This window comes from Heteronotia binoei, chromosome 16 (assembly GCF_032191835.1).
Source record: "Heteronotia binoei isolate CCM8104 ecotype False Entrance Well chromosome 16, APGP_CSIRO_Hbin_v1, whole genome shotgun sequence".
NCBI lineage: Eukaryota > Metazoa > Chordata > Lepidosauria > Squamata > Gekkonidae > Heteronotia > Heteronotia binoei.
Window position 1 is genome coordinate 15,688,497 of NC_083238.1, and position 27,810 is coordinate 15,716,306.

The following is a 27,810-nucleotide window of genomic DNA, read 5'->3' on the forward strand; positions in this document are numbered from 1 at the left end:
TTTAGCCAACGACTAAACTTTTTTTTATTTAAAAGAAAAAATAAATACTGCAGAAACAATACCCAAACATACAAAGTGACCGACGTTTGTTAAAAAGTGATTGTTGTTCTGTTGAAACAGTAACTTTTTTTTTTCCTTTTTACAATATTTAAATACAGAAAGCACTCACCTGTTGTTGTTTTTTTTAATACTGCCTTAAGCATACCATTGCATCAGTCAAAAGCATATTATGATGGCAACATTAGCTGGAAATTGTGGAAATAGCACTTCGGAAAACAAAAACAAAACTGAAGCTTTGGCAAAAAAGGAAAATGCTTGCATTTCAACGAGCTGTAGGGAGCTGCCGTGTCCTCTAAAGCAAAACATCTGCAAACGATTTTCCTGGATTGGCTTCGTGAATGTAACAATAGTCATCAGTCAGTGAAAAGGAATCTGACAGAATCTGGGTCACACAAGAAATGTTTAATGATCACTGAATATTCCTGCATTAGACTTTCCGGATTAAAGCCATATCCAGTTTCCACTCGGGGCCCCTTAAAGGCTTCCCCTTGTTTTTCAGACCCTCTCCTTTCCATATTTTCCAGAGTGCTCATTACATGTAAACAGAAAGGTGTAATAAGAGATGGTCATCCATATTGCAGCTGTTTTCAAAAAAAACATCATAATGGGAGGTAATTGGGTACATTGGCTCATGTGCTTGCTTTAAAACAAATCAACGCCCCATCCCCGCCCCCCACCCCCCAGAACAGAATCGCAGGAAAGTCATATTAGCAGAACAGCACTTATTCCCTTACGCAGTGCTGACGTTCGCCTCCTTCATACTAAAGGAGCCTATTCCAAGGGCGATAAGACTAAAACTCCTTTCTAATTAAGGGCCTTTCATAACTAACTCTTAGCACCATTCAATAGGCTTTGTAACTCAACCCATGGCATCCATGCAGTATTAAAAATGTCCTTATCAAAGGCATCAAAATGTAGCTGTGAAACCGCCAGAATTTTGCATTCGTTATTTCACTGAAGAGAATTCTGTATTTGAGAACAGATAATTGATCTTCATTCCTTCTGAAGATGATTTTCATAACCGTCTTTCTTTCCCTGCTCGTTGGAGAAAATGAGTGTTTTAAAGCTGGGGTTTCCTCTTGATGACTCAAAATACATTTCCTATTTTTTAAAGGATGAACTAGAAGGAAATAAGCAACTTTTTTTGGGGGGGGGGGAACCAAATAACGACATGGGCAAGCTCCACAGTGAAGAAAGCAGGAATATTTTCATTTCTTTTTTCTGAAAGGAACATATTAACATGTAATCAAAATCAAAAGTAGGTATTCAAAACAGATTTAAAAATTAAGCATACGCCAGAACATCATTTTTCTTCAGTGCTGCCATTCTCTTCATTGCTTTTGCACATTCAAATAGTTTCCTCTGTATTTGGTATTTCAACCAAGCAACAATGACATCTCTTCGGCATCCATCTCTTTCCAAGGCGTCCTCTAAATACCAACTCCCAAGTTTTTCTTGCATACAAAAAGTGAACCACAGCCTTTAAGCACCAATTCGTACCCAAACAACAGACCATTCCCACTGGGCACTTCTCGCCAAGTCTTTACCATCTCACCAAATGCCAGTGTCCTTTGCATCGCCGTCACAAAATCAGCCCCTTCACATCACCGTACAGCTCTTCGCTTTGTCCTTTCGCAGATCTGTAGTGACTGTAGAAAGTTCCGGCCTGCCAGGCATGTGCGAAATTCGTTTTGTAGCCCTCTGCGACTTGTTCCGCTTAACATTTTTATTTGTTTTGTTCACGCACGCTAAGGTAGCAACGTGAAAAATGTCTCTTACGCTGTTTTCTGACTGCAAGGCTGAGCATTCAATGTAAGTGGCTGCCCCAATCTGCTTGGCCATGTTGGCACCCTGTTGGGTGGGGAGAGAAGTACACAGAAGAGGGTTAAAAAAAAAAAAAAGCACCGCACGAATCAAATCACACAATTAAGTTTTGATTGCAGCTTGTATACAATGACGAATGAGGTGAAAGCAATATAAAAAGGCTAAATAAATAAAATTAGTTTTCAAAGATTTCAGGTTTTCACGGCTGGCAACATCATTAGGGTTTGTAGAATCTTTCGGGATCAAGTGCCGTGTTCTACTGGAGAAAGGTTTCCTTCCAGACGTTTCGTTCTCAGCTGCGGAGAACATCCTCAGTGGCGTTGCAGCTGGAGCAGGCGCTCTGACCTTCTTGGCTGCTGTGCATTGCAGCCAAGAAGGTCAGAGCGCCTGCTCCGGCTGCAACGCCACTGAGGATGTTCTCCGCAGCTGAGAACGAAACGTCTGGAAGGAAAACTTTCTCCAGTAGAACACGGCACTTGATCCCGAAAGATTCTACAAACCCTAATAAAAATGAGTTTTGTCCCTCAAAAAATGTCGAATGGTATCCACAACTTAGCTTTATCGTTCCCACTACAGCTTTTTGACATCACGTTTGAACACTTACCTCCTAAAGCTAAATATGCTTAACATCCGTCTATTTATACTAAGGGGGAACTGAGGAGTTCAAAATTAGCTGTAACTAAAACCCTCCTTTTCAATGGGTGTTTCTGGACTGCAGCAAGAGCATTCGTGAAGAACCGCATCTGTGCTTACAAGCATGTTCCCGTCATTAGAAGCTCGCAAGTTCAGTTCAATCGTCTCAAGAACCGGCAGGTTCCACAGTAGCAATTAACACTCTTGCAGTGATGTCCGTGTAGCATGCCCTATTAGCAGTCCCCCTTTTTTTTTTAACAGAAAAAAAAAGCAGCAGGAGCTCATCTGCATATCAGGCCACACCACCTGGCCTGGATTGGGCCAGCCGGAGCCCTGCCAGCCCAGGTGGAGCTCTGCTCCTGTGAGTTCCTGCAAAAAAAAAAAAGCCCTGCCTACTAGAAAAGGCAATTACGCACAGCTCCAACTGTGAAAGCTACAAAGGGATAAGGATCTGGTGAAGCCCATTTATACAACCCTAGGGCAGTGACTCTTGGTCCGTGTGGCTGCAGAAATGTACGTCGCTTGTCCAGTGCCGCATATGGCTTCCATTGTGGCACTATCAAATGCAGGGATTTTCTGAGCAGGAATGCACAGGAACGCAGTTCCGGCTGGCTTGGTGGCAGGGGTATGGGCCAATATGCAAATGCATTCCTGCTGGGCTTTTTCCACAAAAAACACCCCCTGATCAAATGTTTAACTAAACTAACAAACTAAAGCAGACATAGATTTGGTTGAATAGCTTAAATTTATCAAACACAGAAACAAACTCACGCCAACTCCAAGAGCTTTGAAAAAGAAATCCAGCCATATTTCTCAAGTGGAACGACCCCGCCTCTTTAAAATGTTTCTTAAAACTCCTGACTGGAACTACTGAAAAGCCAGCAGCTTTCACTATGCAAGCAAATCTCTGCTAGCTAAGGGGCTTCAGACTAGGACTGTTCTAGGACTACAACGGAATTGGCAGCAAAGAAACATAAATCCTATTCAGCTGGTAGCTTGGCAAACTGTGGGATTTGCAGAGGAACAGGTTTAGTTTCAGCTGTATGGCGTATGTTATTTCTAAACCAAACTTTTAATTCTCTCATTAAATCATCAGGATTAACCTTAAACACCATCTGAAAGCCTAAATTCCTAATTATTTCTACTAAACCACTTACTGCTGCTTAAAAATAACCAAGGGCTTTCAAAGGAAAGCTAAGAGATGCCCACAGTGCCTGCCTCAGACTTAAAGGATTCTCCAGATTCCAAGTTGTACAAAGGTCTGCCGCTAGCATCACAAAATACCTCATGTGCTTCAGCACGGTAGAGCATTCTATCTAATCAGAACGCTCTGGAAGTGGAAGACATCCAGAAACTGCAGGCTACTTGGTGTTCAGATGAACAGAGATGGAATTCTGAGTTGGTTCACCACTACTGAGCAGGCCCATACCTAGGCAGGGCAAGAGGGGCAATGCCCCCTCTCAAATCTGCTACACCCTGACCCCAGACCCCACCCCTGGCCCCCACCCACCCAAGGCAAGATGTGGGAGAGATACAGCTAAAGTTAAATTTAAAATTTAGCTGCGGTGCGCTGCATGCCAAGTCCTGCTTGTACCGCTTTTTTGGAGCTGCCTGATATGGGGAAAGAGTTGGGTGAGTGGGAGGTACAGCACTAAAAGCTACTAAGTGCTGATTGAGTTTTTAAAGGGCTAAGGTAATGGCCAGGCCAAGAGATACCTGCTTCTCAGGGCAAATGGCTTCTCCCAGGGCTCTTCCTCATTGGACCCTCTTCCTGCCTTGAAGGAGAAAGTGGGAGTGGAGCAGAATTCTCCAAAGAGGGAGGAAGACTGGTGAGCCTGAAGAGAAGTGGAGTCTTGAAGGTTCAGAAGAAGGAAGAAAGGAGGCAAGGAGCTGCTGCTGCATGAGTGGCATGGGGAGGGACATGCATCGTGGGTGCATTAATTAATTAGCGCCCCCGCCTGGTGCACCCCATGAAAATTATCCTGCCTTCAGGGCTGCTACTGAGACAATGAATTTGGTGCTCACCTTGTATTCAGAAAAGGCCTCAATCAACATTTTTATTTGTTTAACTCATTTATACGTCACCTTTCCCCCCAGCGGGGACCCAAAGTGGCTTATATCATTCTATGCTACTCCATTTTGTCATCACAACAACCCTGTGAGAGTATTTGGGGTACACAGTTTCCAGGCCTCGGATTCAGTGGGAGCTCACAGGAGCACAGCTCCTGAACCTTCCCGAGAGTTCCACCTCCTCCTCCTCCTCCTCCTCCATTGAATAGTATGTGCAGCTGCATAACAATCCCTAGATGAGCTTAGGCTTCCCAATCCCCAAGTCCTAGAGGGGGATCCCTCCGTTTTACAGGCTTCCCCCCTCCCCCAGCCAGCTGGCCGGCGGGGGAAGCCCTGCCCCCGCAGCCATCATGCACCTCCATGACCGATTCCCATAGGGGGGCTGTTTTTTGAGATAGATGCACCAAATTTTCAGTATAGTATCTAGTGTCTCTCCCCAAAATACCTCCCAAGTTTCAAAAAGATTGGACCAGGGGGTCCAATTCTATGAGCCCCAAAAGAAGGTGCCCCTATCCTTCATTATCTCCTATGGAAGGAAGGCATTTAAAAAGATGTGCTGTCCCTTTAAATGTGATGGCCAGAACTCCCTTGGAGTTCAGTTATGCTTGTCACACCCTTGCTCTTGGCTCCACCCCAATGTCTCCTGGCTCCACCCCCAAAGTCCCCAGATATTTCTTGAATTGGACTTGGCAACCCTAGATGAGCTCCACCACCTATTTTTCTACAAAACGACCCCTGACTGTTTCAGTCCACAAAATGTAGCCCTTTGAGGATTCTGGCTGTAGCCACAGGACACATCCCAAATTCTTGAATCCAGACCAGGCCTAGGAGCCTCCATCAAGAAAGGAACTACTCTACGGGCTTTCTACTAGTCCTGGAAACATAAATGCGTATTCTGTGCAGTTATGGTGGGACAAAGAGCAATTTCTCTCCACCTTGCCCTACCTCACTGCAGCAGCCCGCATGGCTATCTATCCACATGTGCTCTACTACCCCAGGCACAACCTTTTCTGGTATCAAAATGAACTGCAAGGGGGGAGAAGAACAGGAAGGGGGAGATCAGAATCCTGCTGGCAATTTGTAGGACAAAAGTCACTGTGTACCTTTCAGGCCTTTCTAACCCTCCCCAGGCTAAATATTTCCCTGAAATGATTGTGCATGAACTTGGGGTTCAGCCTCTAATGAAATGAGGCTGGGGAATACCTCCGGCATTGCATACCAGGAAACGATACAAAGGAAAGTTGGGTGGGGAGGAATTGTAAACACAAGAAATGAAATGGAAATAGGCAGTGGACAAATTAACCTATCATTGTGACATGTGACAGTCAAAACATTGGGCTCTGTCAACAGTCCTATAGCTTTTATAGCATTGTTTTGTTCGGAATATGACCTTCCATTCTCAAGTTTCACTCTGCCTTTATTCTCCACCATCAACGGGGCCTGCCTGACCACCACCTTCTGGCTTTCATGTGAGGGGAATAGGTCTAGAATTGGTTCATTGTTTGCTGCTCCAGGATATGAAGCTTGACGAACCCTTCCTACCGGGTTCCTTACAAGACGCATCAAGGACAAAAGAGAAACAACTCCATGTCCTAATTGTTAAGGCCCCAGCGCAAACTGAGACAAGCTTAATGGGGCTTACTGTCTGCATTTCCACTGGTGCTGGAAACCCAGGGCTCAGCTGACAGAGCAGGTGCACAGAGGAACCTCTGAAGTCTGGAGGGAGCTCACAATTCTTTGCGTGTGAGCAATTCAAGGAAGATTATTAGTTGTATAAGAAATAAAGGACATTAGTTTGTCTAGGCTTGCTCCTAGAGTAGTAAGAAAGGAGCAACTTTGCACTTCACTCAGCTCCCCTCTTTTCAGAGACCAAATTCCTTGTCAAGTTCCAAGAGGCAGATGTCTTACCCCCACGATATGCAAGGAGCTTAATGTAATAAAGCCAGGCAATTAAACTGCACGCATGTGCTGAAGTACTGAAGCACAAGAAACCTTGGACTACAAGCGTTCCAGATGTACTTGGAAGCAGGCCTCCCTGTTTTTAAAGGAAACATTTCTTCTGCATAACAGTCTTAGAAGGAGGCAATTTGCCTATTTCTCTAACATGGACTTTAGTTTAAGGAGCTTTACATTAAAAATATATATATATATACCATAAAGGGTTTTATGTTGCAATCCCATGGAGAGAAGAGGGGCTGTAATTAGTTTCACATATATTTCCACTTCCCAGTTTGAGAAAGGGCATTGTCTATACACATAAACTCACATGGTTTTAAGCGGCACAGCAGCACTCTGTTTTATTGCTTAGCATAACAAAGGACCAAAAAAAAAAAGACTGGGCTGTCTTCTCTCTCGTTGCAGGAAGGAAGAACACTGCAAAGCCAGATGGATCTATGCCCAGTTTTGTTACACAGCTTGGACAAGAGGCGAAGAAAATAAGTATAAAACCGGCAGATGTGGATGGAACAGGAGTTACAGAATTGGTTGGGTTATCAAATGCCTGAAAAATTTTGGCCTGCAACTGTGAAGAACGAGCTTGGGTGTTCTTTTTCACCACACAAATGCCATCTCTCCCTTAGTCAGGCATCCAATACGAATATATCCTATCAGAGGCCCTGTTTATAGGATTCTTCCCTCAAAGACTATGCTCTGCGTAGCAGTTCAGAATAGGCACATGAGCTGCTCTTCTAGCAAGCAAGGTACTTGCATCTTCTCACGGTCTCCGGTTTTCTTGCTGTGGCTAAATGGCATAATTTGGAAGCCACTTTGCCAACCTAAAAGGTCCAGACTGTAGCTAGAACTAATGGGTTGGACCCAGCTAGTTTTTCCACTGTTGAAAAGGGGAAGAAAGTGTCCCAATGGACTACCAAAAAGGCTCTGTGAGGATCATAAGACCATCACAGACAACAGCTATGTAGTATGGGGACTGTAATGAGCATTGGGGGAGATGAAGCCAGTGGCATCCAACCCGATAAATACTGGTGATGTAAATGTAAAAATGCCAATACACATTGTACCCATGTAGCTATATCATTCTTTGAGTACAGCACTTACCTGATCATATGACACTGGTGTTTGCCTGTGATTGGACAGCTCTACTAATGTACTAACATCTGTGCGCAAATCAGACTTGCAGCCAACCAGGAGCATTTTGGTGTTTGGACAGAATTCCTGGATTTCACCTTTCCACTGTAAAAAAATGCAACTCGGTTAGTGTATTGGTGCCGTAATAACACACAGCGGAGTGTCTACATTCTATTTTAAAAACTGCAGTTTCTGGGCTCTGCTGTGGGGTCAGAATTCTGACCCGCTGGTCTATTCACATTACACTGATGAACGCTCGAGGGATGTATTGACAGGGAATCCCTCAATTTAGGGAGGGCTTCCCAGCCACCGGCCAGCTGACCAGCAGGGGAGAAAACCTACCCCAAAATGATGGAAGCGATGCCCCCAAAGCAGCCATTTGAGTGATCGCTGAGAAGGTCTGCAGCAAATTTAGGCTTAATGTTTTACCAGAAGTGGCCAAAATGTCCTTTGGGAGTGGGATGCCCCTGCCTACTGCTGGAATGCTCCCCAAAGGCCCTTGCTGGCAAGGTAAGGGGATCTGGCAATCCTGTGCATTGAATATTTGCAGAGCCTGCTTTTGCTGACTGGTGTCCTCAACTGTCATTTAAGTTGAGCACCTTCTCCAAAGTCTCACAAGACAGGGGAGGGAAGAGAAGATGAACTTCGGCACACCTGCCACCTCTTTAAAAATGGAGAAAGTTCTCATTAGTCTCTGAGCTTAAGTTTTACCTGATTAAAGTTCTCTCGATGCAGAACGAACCACTTGCAGCCATTCTTTCCCTCTAAGAAAGAAAGTTGGGGGCCTGAAAATGAAAGGAGCTTCCGACTAGCAAGTTGTGGTCCTGAGTATCTTCTAGCTTCTTTGAGGTAGAGGAAGCCTTTTTCTTGTTGCAACAGGTCTTACATTTCTTTGCTGCCACTACTTTGGCCCAAAGCCTCATAATATTAAGCCCTTCCTATTTCCCTGGGGGGGGGGAGGAGGGGAGGAAGCCATGCCATGAAATGTAGCCTGTCTTCTAGACAGGCAGGCTGCCACCACATACGTTACTCTCTTCCTCATGACTCACTCATCCAAATGAATGAACAGATATAATCACGGGTGTTTTGCTGGAAGCAAGTTTAAACAGCTTCTCAGATGTCAAGTTACAAGCAGGTCTTCTACAAACAACTGTATATTTAGATAAAATTATAGTCTTCAGCTACATCTCACATCCACAGTCTAGTCTGAACAGTGTGAAAATAACTTGCATTTAAAATGCAAAGGTTAAAGCTTGAACACAAATGCCAAGTGTTATTATCTCTGGTTGCAGAGGCGTTGCTTTAGAGAAACCACCACATTTAGTCAAGTATCAGGTCATCAGCTGTTCTAGCATGTAACACTGGATACGTTGGATGTGGTCCAGCAAAATTACAATAAAATTAAGGTGTATACAGTGCAGTGTTCTACATAGAATCCAATGGATTGCATCCTTGGTATAGATTGCTGCATTCAACTGACAGGTTGCAATCCACACCTGTGTTATGATCTCATACAACATTCTTTTAAAGAACAAGATATAAAGATACAGGCAATTGGAAGTATCAACAGAGGTCTGCCTTAGATCTAGAGGGCTTCATCAATGTAATCATTAACTGTTAACTGCATCCCCTGAAAACAAATTATCATTATATGCTCTGTAGGTAAAAACCAAAGCCAAGATAGGTATTTGTCCAAGCTGCTATTTATATAGGATCTGAACATCTCTCCTCTTTCTACTCCACTGGATAATGTATTGGGTCTTCTACAGTTTCGTTAAAATTGGCAGCAATGACAGCGGTCGTCAAAGGTTTATAGACATCAAACGTTTATTTCAGTTTCTGTGGCTCAAATCACGGAAGTAAAGATGGAAAGGGGAGCACTAATGACCTATTCAGTGGTTTTCTTGAGGCAAGAAGATATTGAACAACGATGACTGCATTGGAAATTTCAAGGAGGCCAGATTCTAGATTTCCTTCACCTGCTTCCCTGTATCTTTACTGAACTATGGCTCTCACTGGAGCCTATGCTGATATGCCAGTGATCCACACCTGTTCTTTGAAGCTCTCCTTACCACCCTTCCCCCAAAAAATTTGCCAAAACAAGACAGAAGAAATAAAGTATCAGTGGTAAAGTTCGGGTAATATTCAGGACCACCAGGAACGATGGGAAGCTTTGTTCCCAATAGTTGCCATGCTCGAGACTTCAGACAATCCTCAGAATTTAGGGCTCCTGAGCTTTGCAGCAGCATCCAGAGATGCTATATTCTATGGGAACCCTCAAGAGTGACATTCCTGGGAACCTTCAGAACTAACATTCCTGACACAATCTACATACTATCACTTCTGTCTCCTCTGAGCAATACAAAAGTGGTAGGGAAAATTGGATTTTTTTTTTTTTGGTTATGTGTTGAGTGCCTTCAGCCCTAGGCAAATGCACAGGTCCAGGGCTTCTTTGTAGAAAAAGCCCAGCAGGAACTCAGTAGCATATTAGACCACATCCCCTAATATTAGCATATTAGGCCACACACTCATTAGCATATTAGGCCACACCATCTGGGATAATCAAGTGCAAACTGAACCATGACAGTAACTTCTTCAGGCCCTGCAGCAATTCTGGCCAGCCAGCCAGGCCCCAGGGAGGCTGCTGCACAGTACATCCAGGCCCTGTGATCCCTGCCTGGCCCTGGGGAGGCTGCTGCACAGTGCAGCTGGGTCCCACGATCCTCCCCAGGGAGGGCCACACCAAGTGACCTTGAGGGCCATGTACGGCCCTTGGGACAGAGGTTCCCCACCCCTGGTCTAGCATGTCATAAGTTGTGGTCAGACAGAAAGTTTGGCCTGCTAGAATTGCTGTTCGCTTATGGATTAAATGGACTCATTCATACAGCCACACCTGGTGGCCATTCCCCAGTCATACTCACACTGTTGTATGAGAAGTTGAATGTGCAGCAAACAGCCACCAGACACCAGAATGTGGAGCAAACAGCCACAAGTCCAGTGCTTGTGGTAGGGTTGCCAATCCCCAGGTGGGGGCAGGGGATCCCCCGGTTTGGAGGCCCTCCCCCAGGTTCGTCAGAAAGCGGGGGGAGGGGAAGGAAATGTCTGCTGGGAACTCTGTTATTCCCTATGGAGATTTATTCCCATAGAAAATCATGGAGAATTGATCTGCGGGTATCTGGGGCTCTGGGGGGGCTGTTGTTTGAGGTAGAGGCAGCAAATTTTCCGTACAGCATCTAGTGCCTCTCCCCAAAATATCCCCCAAGTTTCAAAACGATTGAACCAGGGGGTCCAATTCTATGAGCCCCAAAAGAAGGTGCCCCAATCCTTCATTATTGCCTATGGAAGGAAGGCATTGAAAAGGTGTGCCGTCCCTTTAAATGTGATGGCCAGAACTCCCTTTGGAGTTCAATTATGCTTGTCTCAGCCTTGATTTAGGCTCCACCCCCAAAGTCCCCAGATATTTCTTAAATTGGACTTGGCAACCCTAGCTTGTGGATGTCTGTGCTTTCGTTCTGCATTTCTGAATGTCTGAGCTCCCCCAGTGTGTGCTCAAACTGCTTCAAAAGTGCGAACCTTTCATTCAGGTTTTGCCGCTTTGTTTTTTTTAAAACTGGTAGTGCATATGAAATATTTTCAAACAAAATGTCAAAGGCAAAGAGCAGACTACGTGCTCTATGGTTGACATGCAGCATTAGTCTGAACAGTCAGCCATGGAAGAAACATGCGGCGAGGCCGGATCAGGGTAGAAGTCTGATTGAAAATCTCCGTCACAAAACGCAACAGAGTAATCAATGGCATACCTAAACTGTGCCAACCTTCCAGTCTGGCCACAGCCATAGAGTGCCCAATGGCTTTGAATCTGACTTAAAGCATCACGATTGGATTCTGGTTGGCAGTCAATAATCACAGAGACCCTGGCTCCAACTTGTCACAAAATGAAGTTAGCGATTTTGTGGACTTAAAGTTCACACTTGTTATGCAGAAAGGCAGTGTAAATGTTTTGTTTTAAAGTTTTTTTTCTCTCTCTTGGCTTGCTTTTTGGGGTCTTTTAACAAAAGTTGCTGAGGAATGAACATGCAAAGAATATCTGTCTGAGCCAGTGGCTAGCGCAGCAGGCACACAGGAATCGAACTACCAACCCTACTGAAGGGGTACAAATGAAACCCCATGCTTAGAACCTTCAGCTGTGCTCTCCTAGGCCAGGAGACCCAGGTATGATGGTGTAAAGTGCCATCAAAGTCACAGCTGACTTACAGAGGCCCTACAGAGTTTTCAAGGCAAAAGATATTCAGAGGTAGTCTGCCTACTTCTGCACAGCAAACCTAGACCTCCTTGGTGCTCTTTAAGTTTAATACTGCCCAGAGTCAACCTTACTTAAGTTTCTGAGATCAGACAAGCCTGGGCCATTCTGAGCTAGGGGACAAAAACCCTCCCACTAATTATGTCAAGTTCACCATTATTGTTTTAAGTTTCCCACTGTAACAACCGTTACCACACAGATTTTTGTTCTGAGATTATATGCACAGACGGAAGCAGTAACATTTCATAGCTTGATGTACAGATACACAGATATCTACCTTTTTCAGTACACTGTCAAGTGTTTCTGGACGGCTGACATCAAAACAAATTAAGACAGCATCAGAATCTGGGTAGGAAAGCGGGCGGACATTATCGTAGTAAGGAGACCCTGTTAAAATAAGAGAAGTTGGATATGATTACATGGATGCCAAAGAAACACAACTTAGCCAAAAGAGAGGCCAAAACACTGTAATCTACGATTGACTGTGATACTCTCTTTTTTTATTTTTGTCAAGATGGGTAGCCATTTTTGTACAGGGTCACAACACACATTAACTATGGCCATGCAGGCATTCTCCACAGTACTGCCAAGTTTGTGGAGTTTGATGTGAAGGGAGTAGCAGCTGATCCATTTGGTGAAGCGTCGCATATTATGGACAGTTCCACAGATGCCATTCCCAGTGAAACAAGCCTCCTGTAACAATCAAGTCTTCATTGGAAGGCCAAAATTTGAAACCCTTCTGATTGGTTCATGGAATTAAAGTCAGGTTTGGCGGCAGCTTTATGATCACTGTTTCTGAAATGTCTCAAGTTTAAGTCAACCCAGTATATCTCCTTTAAAGAGAGAAAGAGACAGAACCACAGCTTTCATTTAGAAGGACTATGATAACAGTGACTGTAGAAAGAGGCTGATAGCAGCTGCACTGGTCCAAAAGTAAAACCCCAAACGCCAGAAGATCTTTAGTGCTGCCATTCTAAGCAGAGTTACACCCTACTAAGCTCATTGACTGCAACTGACTTAGAGGGGTTTAACTCTGCCTAGGATGCTAATTCTGAAATAAAAACTCAGCTTACCACAGCCTACCTTTTATAATCCGTATGACTTTTGGATCTCTGCATTTTGCTAAGTGCATTCCAAATCAGAAAAGATGTCCTAGCTGCACAATGTTACTAGATGTAGCAAGGCCGGTACTTGGAACCATCCGGAAGAAGAGATTGTATACAAAGAAAACAGTCATATTGGCTGTGTTTTGAGCCTAGCCTGCATACATAAATATTGTCTGACCCTGCCAAGAGTTAATTATTTACTTGTTGTCGATGCAACTAGCCTACCAGCATCTTTAGCCAACCCACACACTGCAAGTCAACATACTTCCAGATCAGTCTTTCAGCTCATGATTACCCCTATTCTTGACTGTTTGTGAAGGGATATGAATGTTTAAGTGGATGAGGACACACAACACGGCAACCACAATGAAGTTAAGTGGCCCTGGATTCTGTCAGAGCAGAGATGAAAGAGGTCCTAGAAATCCCCTATATACTATCTTGAGTTTACAGGTGGCACTGAGTTTTTTTTTAAAAAGCTGCTCAGGCAGAGCCAAATATCCCCAATTCCAATATGCTCTGCTCTTGTGAAGAAATGAACTTCTGCTTTCATGAGTCTACTTTCACATTTGCTTCTCTTTCCCACCAGTATTTCCCCCAGTAATGCCGTTTTAGCTCCATTTTTGCTAAAAAGAGATAAGTAAAAGAATTACCAAAAAGGCAACAAAGATGCGAGTTAACACGGATGACCATCTAGAAGAAGAAGAAGATATTGGATTTATATCCCGCCCTTCACTCCGAAGAGTCTCAGAGCGGCTCACAATCTCCTTTACCTTCCTCCCCCACAACAGACACCCTGTGAGGTAGATGAAGATATTGGATTTATATCCCGCCCTCCACTCCGAAGAGTCTCAGAGCGGCTCACAATCTCCTTTCCCTTCCTCCCCCCACAACAGACACCCTGTGAGGTAGATGAAGATATTGGATTTATATCCCGCCCTTCACTCCGAAGAGTCTCAGAGCGGCTCACAATCTCCTTTCCCTTCCTCCCCCACAACAGACACCCTGTGAGGTAGATGAAGATATTGGATTTATATCCCGCCCTTCACTCCGAAGAGTCTCAGAGCGGCTCACAATCTCCTTTACCTTCCTCCCCCACAACAGACACCCTGTGAGGTGGGTGGGGCTGGAGAGGGCTCTCACAGCAGCTGCCCTTTCAAGGACAACCTCTGCCAGAGCTATGGCTAACCCAAGGCCATTCCAGCAGGTGCTAGTGGAGGAGTGGGGAATCAAACCCGGTTCTCCCAGATAAGAGTCCACACACTTAACCACTACACCAAACTGGCTCTCCCCCCTCCCAAATGGCAATGGAATATCTCAACTTGAATCATAGGGAAGGTGGGATATAGTCAGACTTGTTTGTCTTGTGTATGGTAGCCCTCACAGCTCAATAAGCCTCTTGCTTTTGCATTTCCAGGGAAACAGCAAAAAATTAGAGCAGCTTGACTAGCAGTCAGCAGGTCTTCATACATGCTTAGTGGGACTGTAATGGAGAAGTTGAGGAGGCCTGGAATAAATAGGTTAGAACTGTGTAGCTACAGAGCCAATCACATAAGAACATAAGAGAAGCCATGTTGGATCAGGCCAATGGCCCATCCAGTCCAACACTCTGTGTCACACAGTGGCAAAATTTTTTATATATACACACACACTGTGGCTAATAGCCACTGATGGACCTGTGCTCCATATTTTTATCTAAACCTCTCTTGAAGGTGGCTATACTTGTGGCCGCCACCACCTCCTGTGGCAGTGAATTCCACATGTTAATCACCCTTTGGGTGAAGAAGTACTTCCTTTTATCCGTTTTAGGGCCTGACCCTTCATATGATAACTAATATACCCCTATTATCGTATCAGTAGCATCTTTACCCCAGACGTCAATTTAAAAACCTTTGAAGTTCCAAAGGTTTAACGAACTGCTAGAATCTCTAATAGTTCATTGCAGCTACCCATCTTCTGATGAAGCATTTCCCCTAGGATCCCTTTTTACTGGCTCCAAGGAAGCTAACAAGCTTGCTGAATCAGGACACCTACCTATGGCTAAGGTATCTTTTTAAATGAACCAGAGAAAACTGAATGCAACCTTAGCACCTTTGCTATTTATTATGTATTTACTACTCACAACATGTTGGTGTTCTAAGAGGCAGTAAAAACATTTACAGAACACCAGAACCAATCACAGAGCCAGTTGCACTCAAAATGCTTTCAATTTAACAGACAGGGGCTGCACAGAAATGACAAATTAAAAGGATTAGAAACCTGTCTGCAGCATAGCTTCTTCCTCACAAAACATACCCTGATGTTTCAGGGTGTAACAGGGTAAACAGCCAAAGTACTCTTCTCTCTAGAACAGTCCAGCCAAAGACCACAAGGAAGGAATTTGAGGAATGCCAGTTTTGAAGGAAACAGGAACACATGGAATGAAGTATTGGCCAGCAGAAGGTAGTCTGCTCAGTCTGAGATTTTCCTCCAAGATTTTCAAGGCCTAACATATTCCTCCGAAATGGTTTTTGAAAAGGTCGCTGCTGTACATAAGCACACTTAAAGTTTATCTGGCAGTGCACTATTTAAAAGCTGAACAGGCTATTTAATCCTCAGCAGGGAAATGATGATTTCTTTCCTCGCCAAATATTCTTGTTTTCTTAGTCCTGATTAGAACACACATGGGTAACAGAACAAGAGTTGAGTTTAGGTACAACGCCAGTTCTGCAAGGTGGAAGTGGATCTTGGAGCTGGGTCTGTGAGGCAGTAGACTTTGAAAAACCAAGGCTGGCGTTTCTTCCAGATGTTCTGGACAATATGGAAACATACTGGTAAAATCCTGCTTCCCAAGAGATCAAATGGGATTGGGATGATAAAACTGCTTCTTGGTCTTCTGCTGAGAGACGACAGCATTGCGGCTGTTGGTAGGGAAGCCTTGACAACAAGTCCAACCAAGTTAGTAGCTTCGCCTGGTTGACCACATTAATGTTCGTCATTTGAAGCCTAAAAGGAAAGGTCTTCCCTGTGAAGCCATCTGGAGGAAACGCCACTTTTCCAAAGGCAATCAGAAGAGTAAGAACTTAATAGCCATACTTGTTCAGCACAATCCATCTAAATCCTGCATCCACAGTGGCCAGAGTGATGCCAAAGGAAAGCCAGCCAACATCTGGCCGAGGCGTTCTGCCTCTGAGCCCACATGTCCCAACGGTTAATAATTAGCAAAAGACCTATCTCCTCCATAAATTTGTCTGACCAACAGCCACAGTGGTCATTATCGTACCTCATGACTATTAAACTCCACAAGTCAGAGCTCACTGAGTTAAGTAGCCTGCTGCTATTATACAGTGCTTGAGGGAAGAAAATAGCGGGCGATATCCATAAGAAGAGTTCTTACAATGGCTTGTGATGTCCTTCTTGACAATTCACTGCAAGGACTTGTAACTGTTAAATTTAATTAAACGTAAAATGTTTTAATTAAAAATAAACTGAGGTACCGATTTTAGATAAATGTTAAGATGGTGTGAAGGATATTGAGGTTCTCTCCCTTCATCCCTGTGAACCTGTTGCTGCCACTGACAGTAGTCGCCATTCTTCAAAAGTTAGTTGTCATTAGTGCTATATTATTTGTATTCTATGTTCAGAGTGTTTTATAGATTAAATCCCACAAGAACTACCTTGAAAGAAGCTGAGTCTGAGATTTAGGGAGTGGGATTTAGCCTTCATGAATGACCATGTGCTCAAGATACTAGGTACAAACAGGTAATGAAGGATGTCCTGTTTGGTCAGCAAGATCTCCCTTCAAAAGCTGACACAGTTGAAAAAGAGACTCCTAAGCTAGATGGACCTTCCAATTTGGTCCAAAAGGGAACTTCACAGTGAGTACAGTTTTATTTGTTAAAGACTGGAACTACAATAGCATTTCAGAGAATCAAGGAGGCAATTTCCACCCACAGCAATCACTAAGCTTTGGGCATGGGTGCCACATTCCCTTCTCATCAAGAGACAGGTATGGGCAGGATCAACCTTTTTCTTTTAAGGATCATTACAATTTGGACAGAGGCATCACTTGCTCAAGAGTAGAGTGAGGAGCCTCACCCAGAAAAAAAATTAATTCCTTAGACACATACCTAAGTGCTCAGTCACCACTCTTCAGGCGATGTTGCATACCATATATGTACATGCATATACACAACGCAATGATATAGAATCAGGTCTGCATTACCTTTAGCAATTACCAAATGATGAAGTTTCCAGTTAGACTGCTGCATGCTAGAACAAGTTATATGCAAGTCTCAAACCAAGCAGGATCGAAACAATAGCATTTGGCCATTTTTATTCTCTCTGGGAGAGTATGCCAGGGAATGAATGAGAGGCTTTAATGAGAATCCTTTAAGACCACATAGTAACAGCTTGCCTTACAAGAAATGTATTTTCTGGTTTCTTTCATCAGCAATAGTGGAATCCTTTATCACTGCACAAATAAGACAGCAACGGAGGAACAAAGCTGGGAGTCTGAATTCAATAGGGTATTTCATCATTCCAATCTCCTTACCAGAACAAAATCCTCAGCGCCTGAAGAATCTTGGGAATGTGCACCAAGTCTAAACAGACCCTTTTCAGCACAGCTCAATAGCACTCTGTTCCATCGCTCCCCCCCCCCCCAAAGCTGGTTTAAGAAAACTTGAAACCATGCCCAAGCACAGAAAATGCACAGGCTGAAGGAAGATATAATCAATGCAACCCTAACAAACCTTCACAAGAAGGGGAATACGCTTTCAATGCCAATACAGCCATGGGGTAGGGCGAAGCATCTGCTTCTAAGGCAGTTTCCACTGTAATCTTGGCTCACATTCTTTATTAGCTTAATTCTGTCTGGCCATTAAAAAAAATAGCTGAACATCCAAAGGCATTGTTTGCAACACCAAAGATTATGCATAGAACACAGAATAGTATACTATATGCTTCACACTTGAATTACCAAAACTAAGATTCCAAGCAGAGGGCCATAAAAAGGCTCTGCTGTCTCTCAGCATGCCCTGAAATAAGTATAGCCCATCCTATCCCTTCCCATGAACCTGTAGGTGCAGATAAGTATCTCAAAAGGCTCTCAGCATTCTCAAACTACACTGCCCAAGATTCTTTGCGAAAAGTTATTACATTGCTTCAAAGTCAATATTCCTTTGTCGTGCAGATGTCCCAGTGGGGATGGCTTTTGAAGCTGTAACGCATGACCATCTATCCCCATCCCCTCCACTAAATAAGCCAGGGTTCTAAGCAAGTGTTTTCGACATCATGGTACCCTGGCAAACCATCACACATACTGTACCAGATATGGGAGGGACGGTGGCTCAGTGGTAGAGCATCTGCTTGGGAAGCAGAAGGTCTCAGGTTCAATCCCTGGCATCTCCAAAAGAGGGTCCAGGCAAATAGGTGTGAAAAAACTCAGCTCGAGACCCTGGAGAGCCATGAATGGGGCTGTGGCTCAGTGGTAGAGCATCTGCTTGAGAAGCAGAAGGTCCCAGGTTCAATCCCTGGCATCTCCAAAAGAGAGATGTGAAAATAGGTGTGAAAAACCTCAGCTTGAGACCCTGGAGAGCCGCTGCCAGTCTGAGAAGACAATACTGACTTTGATGGACCGAGTGTCTGATTCAGTATAAGGCAGCTTCATATGTTCAAACCTCCATCCCCGCTTGAGTTTTCCTGCTAGAGTAGTGAAGACTTAATTGTTCTCCACTATGGGCTTTGGCCTTGCCATGGAGACTGACATGTAACAGCCATGCATTATTTATCACGGCAGTATAAAATGCCCCAGCTTCCATTTGTGTCTACCATAGTGACAGATGGTAATGATTTGTGGTTACTGTTTAGGTTGTAGGTCAAGTATTTGCTGGTGATGGACAAGTGAAAGGGTGCCTCGTTATCGCTATCACCCGCTGCTGTATTACCAGTTGACCTGTTATCTGCTTACATGTTCATTCCTTACATTTTTCTCATTAAAACCAAGTGTATAAATCCAATTAAGCTGTGGTGGCTTGCTTTTTTTTTAAAAAAAAAGTCAACTATTTGGGACAGGCACAAAGTCAATTGTATCGATCAAGTACCAGATTCAAGTGACATTTACAATGTTTAAAGAGGGAGCAAGTACCACAAGAGTTCAACTAATTAATATTGCAAGGAACCCTGGTTTAGATCTTTATACATCTTTCTTCAAGAAATAAGTGTTAAAGAAAATTAGGTTTCTCACATTCACTTACAGGACTCCTTTCTAATGCCACACAGACTAAAATCCTGTAATTTTCCTCTCGGTCGATTAAGCCTCCAAGAGTAGAATGTATTTTGCTAGAGTGAAATCCGAGCAGCTGTCCAATGACAAAAAATATGCCAAAAATATTGTGATGTTTATGGAATCCTTCAGGGACAAAGTACCTGCCCTAGGAACCATTCTAAAGGGAGCATCAGAAAGAAGAGTCTGCTGCTGATAGGGACCAAAAAATTACCCTAAATGGGGCAAATTTTGCTATGTAAGTGATAAGCCTTGAAGCAAATCGCTGGTGGAAATACTTAACTGGTTTATTAGCCCTAAGACTTAAAAAGCTGGAACACAATGTATATACTCTGAATGTATGCTTTTTATTTAGAATGCTTATTCTATCTGATTGGTCTTTGACCATATTAAACTATACATTACAATTGGCAATAAGAGTCAAGCCCATGTGTTTTGAAGCTCTGCTAGCTTTAATTACACACTAATTGAAGCCAAGACAGCACTTGGGCTCCTGTTGATACCCTTCAGCTCAAGTCAATACTGTCCAAGCTTCCTCGATTATTATGGTTAGGACAGCGTAATAAGCTTAGTTAGATTATGATCAGGACCACAGATGGTTCACTGAACCATGAAGTTTTAGAAAGATTTTAAAGGGGCAACGCTAAAAAAAATTATGCCTCGGGTTTGATTGGATATACTTAATAGACACCAAACACAGATAAATAGTTTTTATGGTCCCCATGATACACAGCTTTAAACTACCAGAAGAACATACTACCTGGAATTCACTGACCTAAAAGAAATCACTTATTGCAACAGGATTATCATATATCACTTATTGTACATTATGCTACATATACTATGAAGGGAGCAGAGTACTGGTAACAGGCGAGCATTGCTAAATCTGGCAGTAATTTATTTGGAAAGGAAACTTAAACCATCTTTTATTCAATCAGACATGTTTATAATGCACAACTCAAGTCCACACAGAGGGGCTCTGGATGCAATTCCCTTCCTGGAAAGGCTGAGCCTCTCCATTCTGTTGATTTACCCCACAGGTGGCCAAGCTGGGATCCTAAGTTGCACAAAACAGCTGAGCCTGCAAGTCTAGTCAGGGTTTGTTTTGTAGAAAAATAGGTGGTGAAGCTCATTAGCATATGCCACCACCTCCCACCCCCCCAGCCAAAAGCAACACAAGGCAAGAAAGGAGAGCCCTGGGCGAGTGAGGCCTGCTTGAGCTGGCTAGAGATCCAGCCAGCCCAAGCAGGCCTCACTCGCCTGGGGCTCTCCTGGGCGCCACCACCCCCAGTCAAAAGGCCAGCAAGCAACCTGCCACACAAAATCACATAAGAAGTGGAGAAAGGGTGGCGTGGGCTTCTCCAGGGGTTAATGAGGGCTGCTGGGGGCGTGGCAAAGCCCCTGGGGGCTGGCTGGCTGCCCGCTCTCCTAAACCAGGGATTGCTATGCAGCTGCAACTACTATTCAATGAACAAGGTAGGTGGGGATGAGGAGGGGGAAGCATCAGAAAGGTGCAGGAGCTGTGCCCCTGGGAATTCCTGATGAATCTGAAGTCTGAGTCTAGTACCTATGACACACAAACAAGCCAGCGCTCCTGCTCGCTTATCCCATGCTGCATTTCTGCTTCCTTTCCAAGAACAGAGCTTGAGCCTTTACCTACAAATGCAGCGGCAGAAGGAGGTGGATGAGCAGACTCTACAAAGTCAGGTTGCTGATGAGGGGAGGGTGGCACTTTCTGAAAAGTTTCCTCGTGCATTAAAAAAGCATAAAAAGACAGCCTACCTCCGAGATGCCTGCAACCTAGGAGACTTTGGGGGTGGAGCCAGGTGAGGGTGGAGGAGTCTCAACATGGAGGAGTCTCAACATGGTACAATGCCATAGAGTCCACCCTTTCTTTAGGGGAGCTGATTTCTGCCAGCTGGAGATCAGTTGTAAAAGCAGGCGATATCCAGGTCCCACCTGAAGGCTGGCAATCCTACCAGGGCAACCTCAGGTGGTAAAGTCCACTACCTCAGCATCTGGACACCTCAGTCTGTTGCATGTAGGCCAAGCCAGTGAAAATGGGATTGATAGGAAATTAGATCATTTCAAAGCGTTACTTTGTGACAAATTTGGTTTTTTTGTAAAGGTCTCTTTTAGTTTTAGTAGCGCTAATCTGCTTTATTGGCCCAAACCTAGAATGACTGCAAAGCCTTCTGGGAAGCAACTAAAATAAGTCTGGCTTATGAACCATACCCCGCAATTGAGCCACAGTTGCGCATACATCACATGACTTAAGATGCTGACTTTCTTTAGCCAGAGCAGAAAAGACACCTTGCCTTCCCCAAAATCAAGAGACTTCAAATCAAATTAAATTAACTTCAGTTAACTGAGGGTGCCAGTCATCCAAGAATCTCCATACATTATGATTTAAAGAGGACACAGTTGTTTAATACGATTAAAAAAAAATTATGCCAGAGACTAATACAGGCATACTGAAATGTCTTGGGAATACTGCTATCAAAGACAACTAAACTGCAACTTAAATGGTAGCACCTCCCAAGTGGCATCGTTAAATGAAGCCATCATCGCCTTTTCTAGTACAATGCACAGTGGACGTGTCTTGATGTAAAAAAAATACCAAGATACTGTTTCTTTTAAAAGCTTATTTCCCCATATCTCAACCCAAACCAATGCATATTAACGTCACCTTCTACAGTTTCAAACATCTGACCCATATGTACCGTACGAGAATTTCTAGTACTCGTTAAAAGCAATGGAATAGTTTCATTATCTCAATCCTGGTTTCATAAGGTTGGTCTTATCTGCAGATAGTCTGGCAAGCGCCAACGCTGTATGCCTAGGACTATCCGGGATCTTCCCAGCCCACTCAGTCGCCGCACCTGTGACCTACATAGTGACATCAAAATGACAGAGCGAGAGGTGTGCATGAAGGGCCAGCCCAGATCTTGACTCAGGAAACCAACAGAGACAGTCTTCAGAAACTATTGTGCCAACGTGAGGTCTAGCCACTTCACTCATAGCCGCAGAGAGCCTGAGTCCATGTACAGAAGTGGCTGCACCTCCTTTCTACGAACTGGAAGGGGCAGAGATCACCAAGTCCACCACCCCAACAAGCAAGAGGTTTCAAATTCTGCGTTTGCACAAATAATATGAAGTCACTTCCTTTGGAACTTTCTTTCGAGTACAAATATAACACCACATCTTCTGAAGGCCCGTTTGAGGTCACCGCTCATAAGCTGCCTGGAACGGAGACAGTTCCTTATTCCGTCTCAAGACTAGGAAGGAACAGTCTTATTCCATCGGAAACATACAGTAACCTACTCAAGAAGGATTTCTAACACCCGCATGCAAGAGCAGCATCTATACCAATTCCAGCCTAGGCTCAACGTGTTTACTCAGAACAGATCCCACCTAATTCAATTCTACTAGTTTCACGTAGGGCTGTGGTATCAACACCTGTGTATCAACACCAAGCAAAGGATTGCATCACCAGTAGGAAATGCTAAAGTTTTGGAGAATGACCTTAGCCAACCTAGCCTTTTAGAGAGAGGCTCTCCTATTAATTTCAGAGTTGGAGCTACTTTAGTCCGTGGTTGTTTATTAGGAAAAGATGAGCTTTATACACAGCCTACAGTTCGCTCAGTGCTCTTTGTAGTGCTACAAGGTCTTTCCTTTTAATTCATTTCCTGGAGCTCTCTTATTTCTTGGTAATTCTCTTCCCAGAGTCATGGGAGGAGGCAGTGGGGAGGGGGGAGAGAAAAGAGAGGAACTCCACAGGACTTTCATCCTACCGACGAGAGAGAAAAGGCAGCAAACATTCCTCTGTGGCAGGGAATTTAAAAAAAAAACAGAAAAAGAAGCAGCACTGCCGGCCTCACAGCTGTCACCCACATCTGGAGGCAAACATTCCAATGATGCCAACAACAGCAAAGTCTTCTGAGGTCTGTTAAGGCGGAAAGAACTTAATTGTGGTTTCTTCAAAAGAGCTGTACAAGTGTTGCCGGATTTACAAGGCAAGCCGAGTCTTGCCACTTCTGTATTTATCGCTGTTAAAACTTCCCTTTGCGCCACAAGCAGATTGCATGCTTGGGCATTCACTGATGTCATGCAGAAACACTCCACGATACCTGTACAATTAATCCTCTCTTTAACCCCCCCCCACCTCCCAAAAAGAAAAAACCCAGAGGACCATATTTTGCTTCTCTCTCCCTAGATGGCTTGCTACCATGGTGGGTGGTCTACTCCCTGACTGCATTTTCAGTCTTTAGGAGAAACTAGCCAGCCTTCCCATTCTCTTGTGAGCTGTTCTCACCACATTCCTGCACATTCCTTTGTCTCTCCCTCTCTCAAGAACACTCTTGCACTCTTCTACGCAGCTCTTTAATCTCCCTTTAACCCAGTGGGAGCAGAACATTTGAATTCTCCATTAACAAGCATAGAATCTTATGGTCCTTAACTCCATGACATCCTATCTTCATATCCATCAACTGGCGCAGGGATGGGAAGCTAGATTCTTTATATCCTCAAGACAGGTCTCCTTGGAAGACGGCACTATAGGACACTCTGTGGCTCCTTGTTTCTTCAGCTACATTATTTAGCAAATTCATCCTTTATCTGACCTCTTTCCTCACCCCATGTACACAAAACTCATGTCCCTTTTCCTTCTCTAACATCCAACCAAGTCCAAGAACAACCAGAATGGCCATCCTTTGGAACAGGAATGGACAACTAGCAGGCCAGATGTAGGCCCTGACGGTATTTTATTAGGCCTCTGATGCCCCTAAACAAAAACCCAGGGCTTTTTTTGCAGAAAAAGCCCAGTAGGAACTCATGTGCATATTAGGCCACACCCCTGATGTCAGCATTGTTTTGCAAAGGGCTTTTTTAATAGAAAAAGCTCAGCAGGAACTCATTTGCATATTAGGCCACATCCCCGACACCAGTCCAGCCAGAACTGAGTTCCTGTGTGCTCCTGCTCAACCCCCCCCCCCCCGCAAAAACCTAAAAACAAACTGTTCCAACAACAGGTTCCAATTTAGCATCACTCTCCTTTGTATTTCCTATACAGAATGTATGCAGAGGTTTACTCTGTCACATGGCCTCTATTAACTGTGAACCCTATCCTGCTAGCTCACATAATTAACTTCATGATGGAGACAATTAATGGTCTTTAAGCCACAACATGAAGATCAAAGCGGCTCATGATATCACATGCTTCAAGTCCTCTGCGAAGGCAGGGATGGTCATTAAAAACAAACAACAACAGAAAACTATGTCGGTCTTCCTTTGCCTAGACAAAAGAGTCTCCCTATTTGACTTCTCCTTCCATCTTATCGCTGCTACACAGATTTCCAAAAGGAGTGGAATAGTAAAAAAATCATAGAACCTCCTACTGGAGGAAGCAACATTAAGAAGCTCCAAAGGCAGGATATGGAACAGTCAATCAACTGAGAAGGATTCAGGACAGAGAAGTATTGGAGGAGACTGTGCAAGAGGCAACACAATAAAAGGGGAAGATTAGGACTGATTCTGCACTAGCAGTTGCTCCACCCCGAGCTTCTACTTTGCCCAGCTCAAACTATCAATTTCCCCAACAGTCACGGTGTGGGTGCATTTTGACCTGAGGCTCCCTCCAATTTCCCTTATGGTTTCCTGATCTCTAAAAAAACAAGACCAGGAAGCCATGTGGGAAACTGGAGGGAGCCATGGGTCAAAATGCACTCACACAGCAACTGGTGGGTAATCAATCGCTTGAGCCAGGAAAAGCAGAAGCCCGGGGGCGGAGCAACTGCTAGTGAGAAATTGGTCCAGGTCTCTCCCATCTCTAGTTGCATCCTTCTCCCTCCCCCCACCCTCTTATGGTCTGTTCTGAAAGCTTTCCCACCCTCTGCTGATTTCTGAGCCAAATCCTAACAATGTGTGCTGAGACCCAGACTAAAATTTACTATTTTCCACCTAGCCCTTCCTATTAATGGGGTTTGAGTCTCAGGAAAACAGCAAATTAGGCTTGTAATGGTGGTTCTTTCTAGCAAGCAAGAAAGAACCTAACATACTCAGATATTTGTTTAGCGACTCATCATCTTGTTTCTGTACAAGCATCGTACAATCAAAGGAGAACACATGCTGGGTTTCGCAGCAGTAGTGACAAATATTAAAATGAACGGCTCACGGCAGGCCATAATAAGCCTCTCCCATCTGTTCTGCTGATTAGCACAAGAGCCTTTAGAAAGGACGGGGATGCAGAAGGCAGGTAGCATAAGTGAGATGATCGCATTGTAGAAATACTTGTTTGTGTGTGTGTTTTTTTTTTTAAAAACTGGGAGTCCACAAAAACCTCACAGAAGGCAAACAGCTATTCATCCAGAGGGTGTTAACAATTGAGGTTTTAGCAATGACCTATAATTTACGTGCAAATCAAGATGAGTCACCCGAATAACATGGAAACAGAACAGGCATTCCGTCGACGCCACAAGTCCCTTACCAGAAGTGTCCCAGAGGCTGAGTTCTATCCTTTGTGTGTCAATTTCAAAACTGGCAGTGTAATTCTCAAACACAGTGGGGACATAGTTCTAGGTAACGAAAAGAAAAAAAAAGAGAAAAGAAAAACAGCGTTACACACCACATCACATGTTAATATCCATCACGTAGATTTAAGAAAGGTGGATGAAGAGTTAACTAAAGGGGAGGGGGGGAAGCAGAAGTATTTTCCCCCTGGTATTTCCTTTCACCTTTCCAGACATTTAAATAATTTCCTTTCCAACTGAATTTCCAGGAGTGATTTAAAAAAAAAAATCCTCAAAACTCAAATACGATGCCTTTCGTTACATATACAAATCCCATTTAAAATTGGGTCTTTTCTGCCTTCTGTTCCATATTTACAACATTCGCACGACATACAAAGACGTGTTCTCGGAGCACTTTCCACAGACTTGGAATTAAAAAAAAAACCGTGACGTCGGTGAAGTGAAATGCTTCGGAGCGTTAAAAAAACTTGACTTATACCCAAACCAAAAAAAGTTTGTTAATGTCGAAGTTCGACTAAACTCTTCCGAAGGCCTTTCCAACGCGCCAATCGGGCTTCTTTTTAAATGCAAAACTAGAAACTCCGTCTCTTTTGCACTCTACTCCACATTCAAAGCATCCACGCGCGACTCATGCGGCACAAGCAGAACTCGGAAGTGCTTTTTAGAGCGTCTCGTGTGAACACGGGGGTGGGATGGGGGGGGGGGGTACAGCGGGTGGCTTTCTTCCATCCGACTCTCCCCCAAAACCCGCCTTAAACACCTAAACTCATCGCGCAGGAAGTTCCACCGCGTTCGCCTCGCCTGCGTCCGAAGTTCCATCGCGTTTCCCCCTGCAGCGTTTTCCACCCCAACGAGCGCCAAGCCTTACCTCGGGGAAGCAGTCCTTGGCGAAGACGTGGAGCAGAGCCGTTTTCCCGCACTGGGTGTCCCCCACGACGACGATCTTGCACTTGACGTTCTGGTTCGGATCCATGATCGACTTGCTGGATAATTTCTGGCTCGCTCTTCTTTCCTTCATTGAGCTGCCCTGAGCCCTTTGCCTTCCTCGCCGAGAAACCCAAAACGACGCCTTGGCCGCGGAGCGGATCGAGAAAGCCCCGAGCCCCAGCAAGAGAGCGAGCGAGCTGCGTCCCTTTCTCTCCCCGCCAAGTTGCGCTAGCGGAGCTCCTTCCCAGGCGGCGCGATTCCGGGCAGACTGCTTTGTTTCCCTCCGCCCTGCCTAGATTTATATGCGCCGCCGTCTCCCAATCCGCTGCTCCGGGAGCGCCGCCGAGCGCTCCGCCTCTTGCCCTTTTATGGAGCCTGCAAAGCGCGGCCCGAGAGGCGGCTGCGGCCGGCCGCGACGCGCCCTCTAGGGGACGAGGGAGCCGGACGGAGCGCACCGCGCCGTCGGCCCACAGGCGGAGGAGGCGGGCGGCAGCGGAGGCTGAGCACAGCCGCAAGAAGGGGGGCGGAGTGCAAGCCGCCCGGCGCGACGCGCTTCGCTCGTCCGGTGTAGGAGAACCAGTTTGGTGGAGTGGTGAAGTGCGCGGACTCTGCTCTGGGAGAACCCGGTTGGATTCCCCACTCCTCCGCTTGCACCTGCTGGCATGGCCTTGGGTCAGCCATGGCTCTGGCAGAAAGGGCAGCTGCTGGGAGAGCCCACCCACCTCACAGGGTGTCGGTTGTGGGGGGAGAAGATATAGGAGATCGTAAGCAGCTCTGAGTCTCTGTCCTTGAAAGGGCTGCTGCTGGGAGAGCCCTCTCCAGCCCCACCCACCTCACAGGGTGTCTGTTGTGGGGGGACAAGATATAGGCGATCGTAAGCCGCTCTGAGTCTCTGTCCTTGAAAGGGCAGCTGCTGGGAGAGCCCTCTCAGCCCCACCCACCTCACGGGGTGTCTGTTGTGGGGGGAGAAGATATAGGCGATCGTAAGCCGCTCTGAGTCTCTGTCCTTGAAAGGGC

General features: G+C 44.9%; 1 protein-coding gene and 1 non-coding gene across 2 annotated transcripts; one reads left to right on the top strand and one right to left on the bottom strand.

Annotated features, from left to right (window-relative positions):
- Positions 1–27,199, bottom strand: RND3 (Rho family GTPase 3). Its single transcript, XM_060256887.1, has 5 exons — positions 26,735–27,199; positions 25,824–25,911; positions 12,249–12,358; positions 7,642–7,776; positions 1–1,911 (listed from the first exon to the last, which is right to left on the bottom strand). Exons 1-5 carry the CDS (start codon positions 26,882–26,884, stop codon positions 1,660–1,662), a joined length of 735 nt encoding a protein of 244 aa, XP_060112870.1. The 5' UTR covers positions 26,885–27,199; the 3' UTR covers positions 1–1,659.
- TRNAL-GAG (transfer RNA leucine (anticodon GAG)) lies at positions 18,528–18,599 on the top strand. Its single transcript has one exon. It is a non-coding gene; the product is annotated as a tRNA-Leu (tRNA).
- Positions 27,200–27,810: the final 611 nt, after the last annotated feature.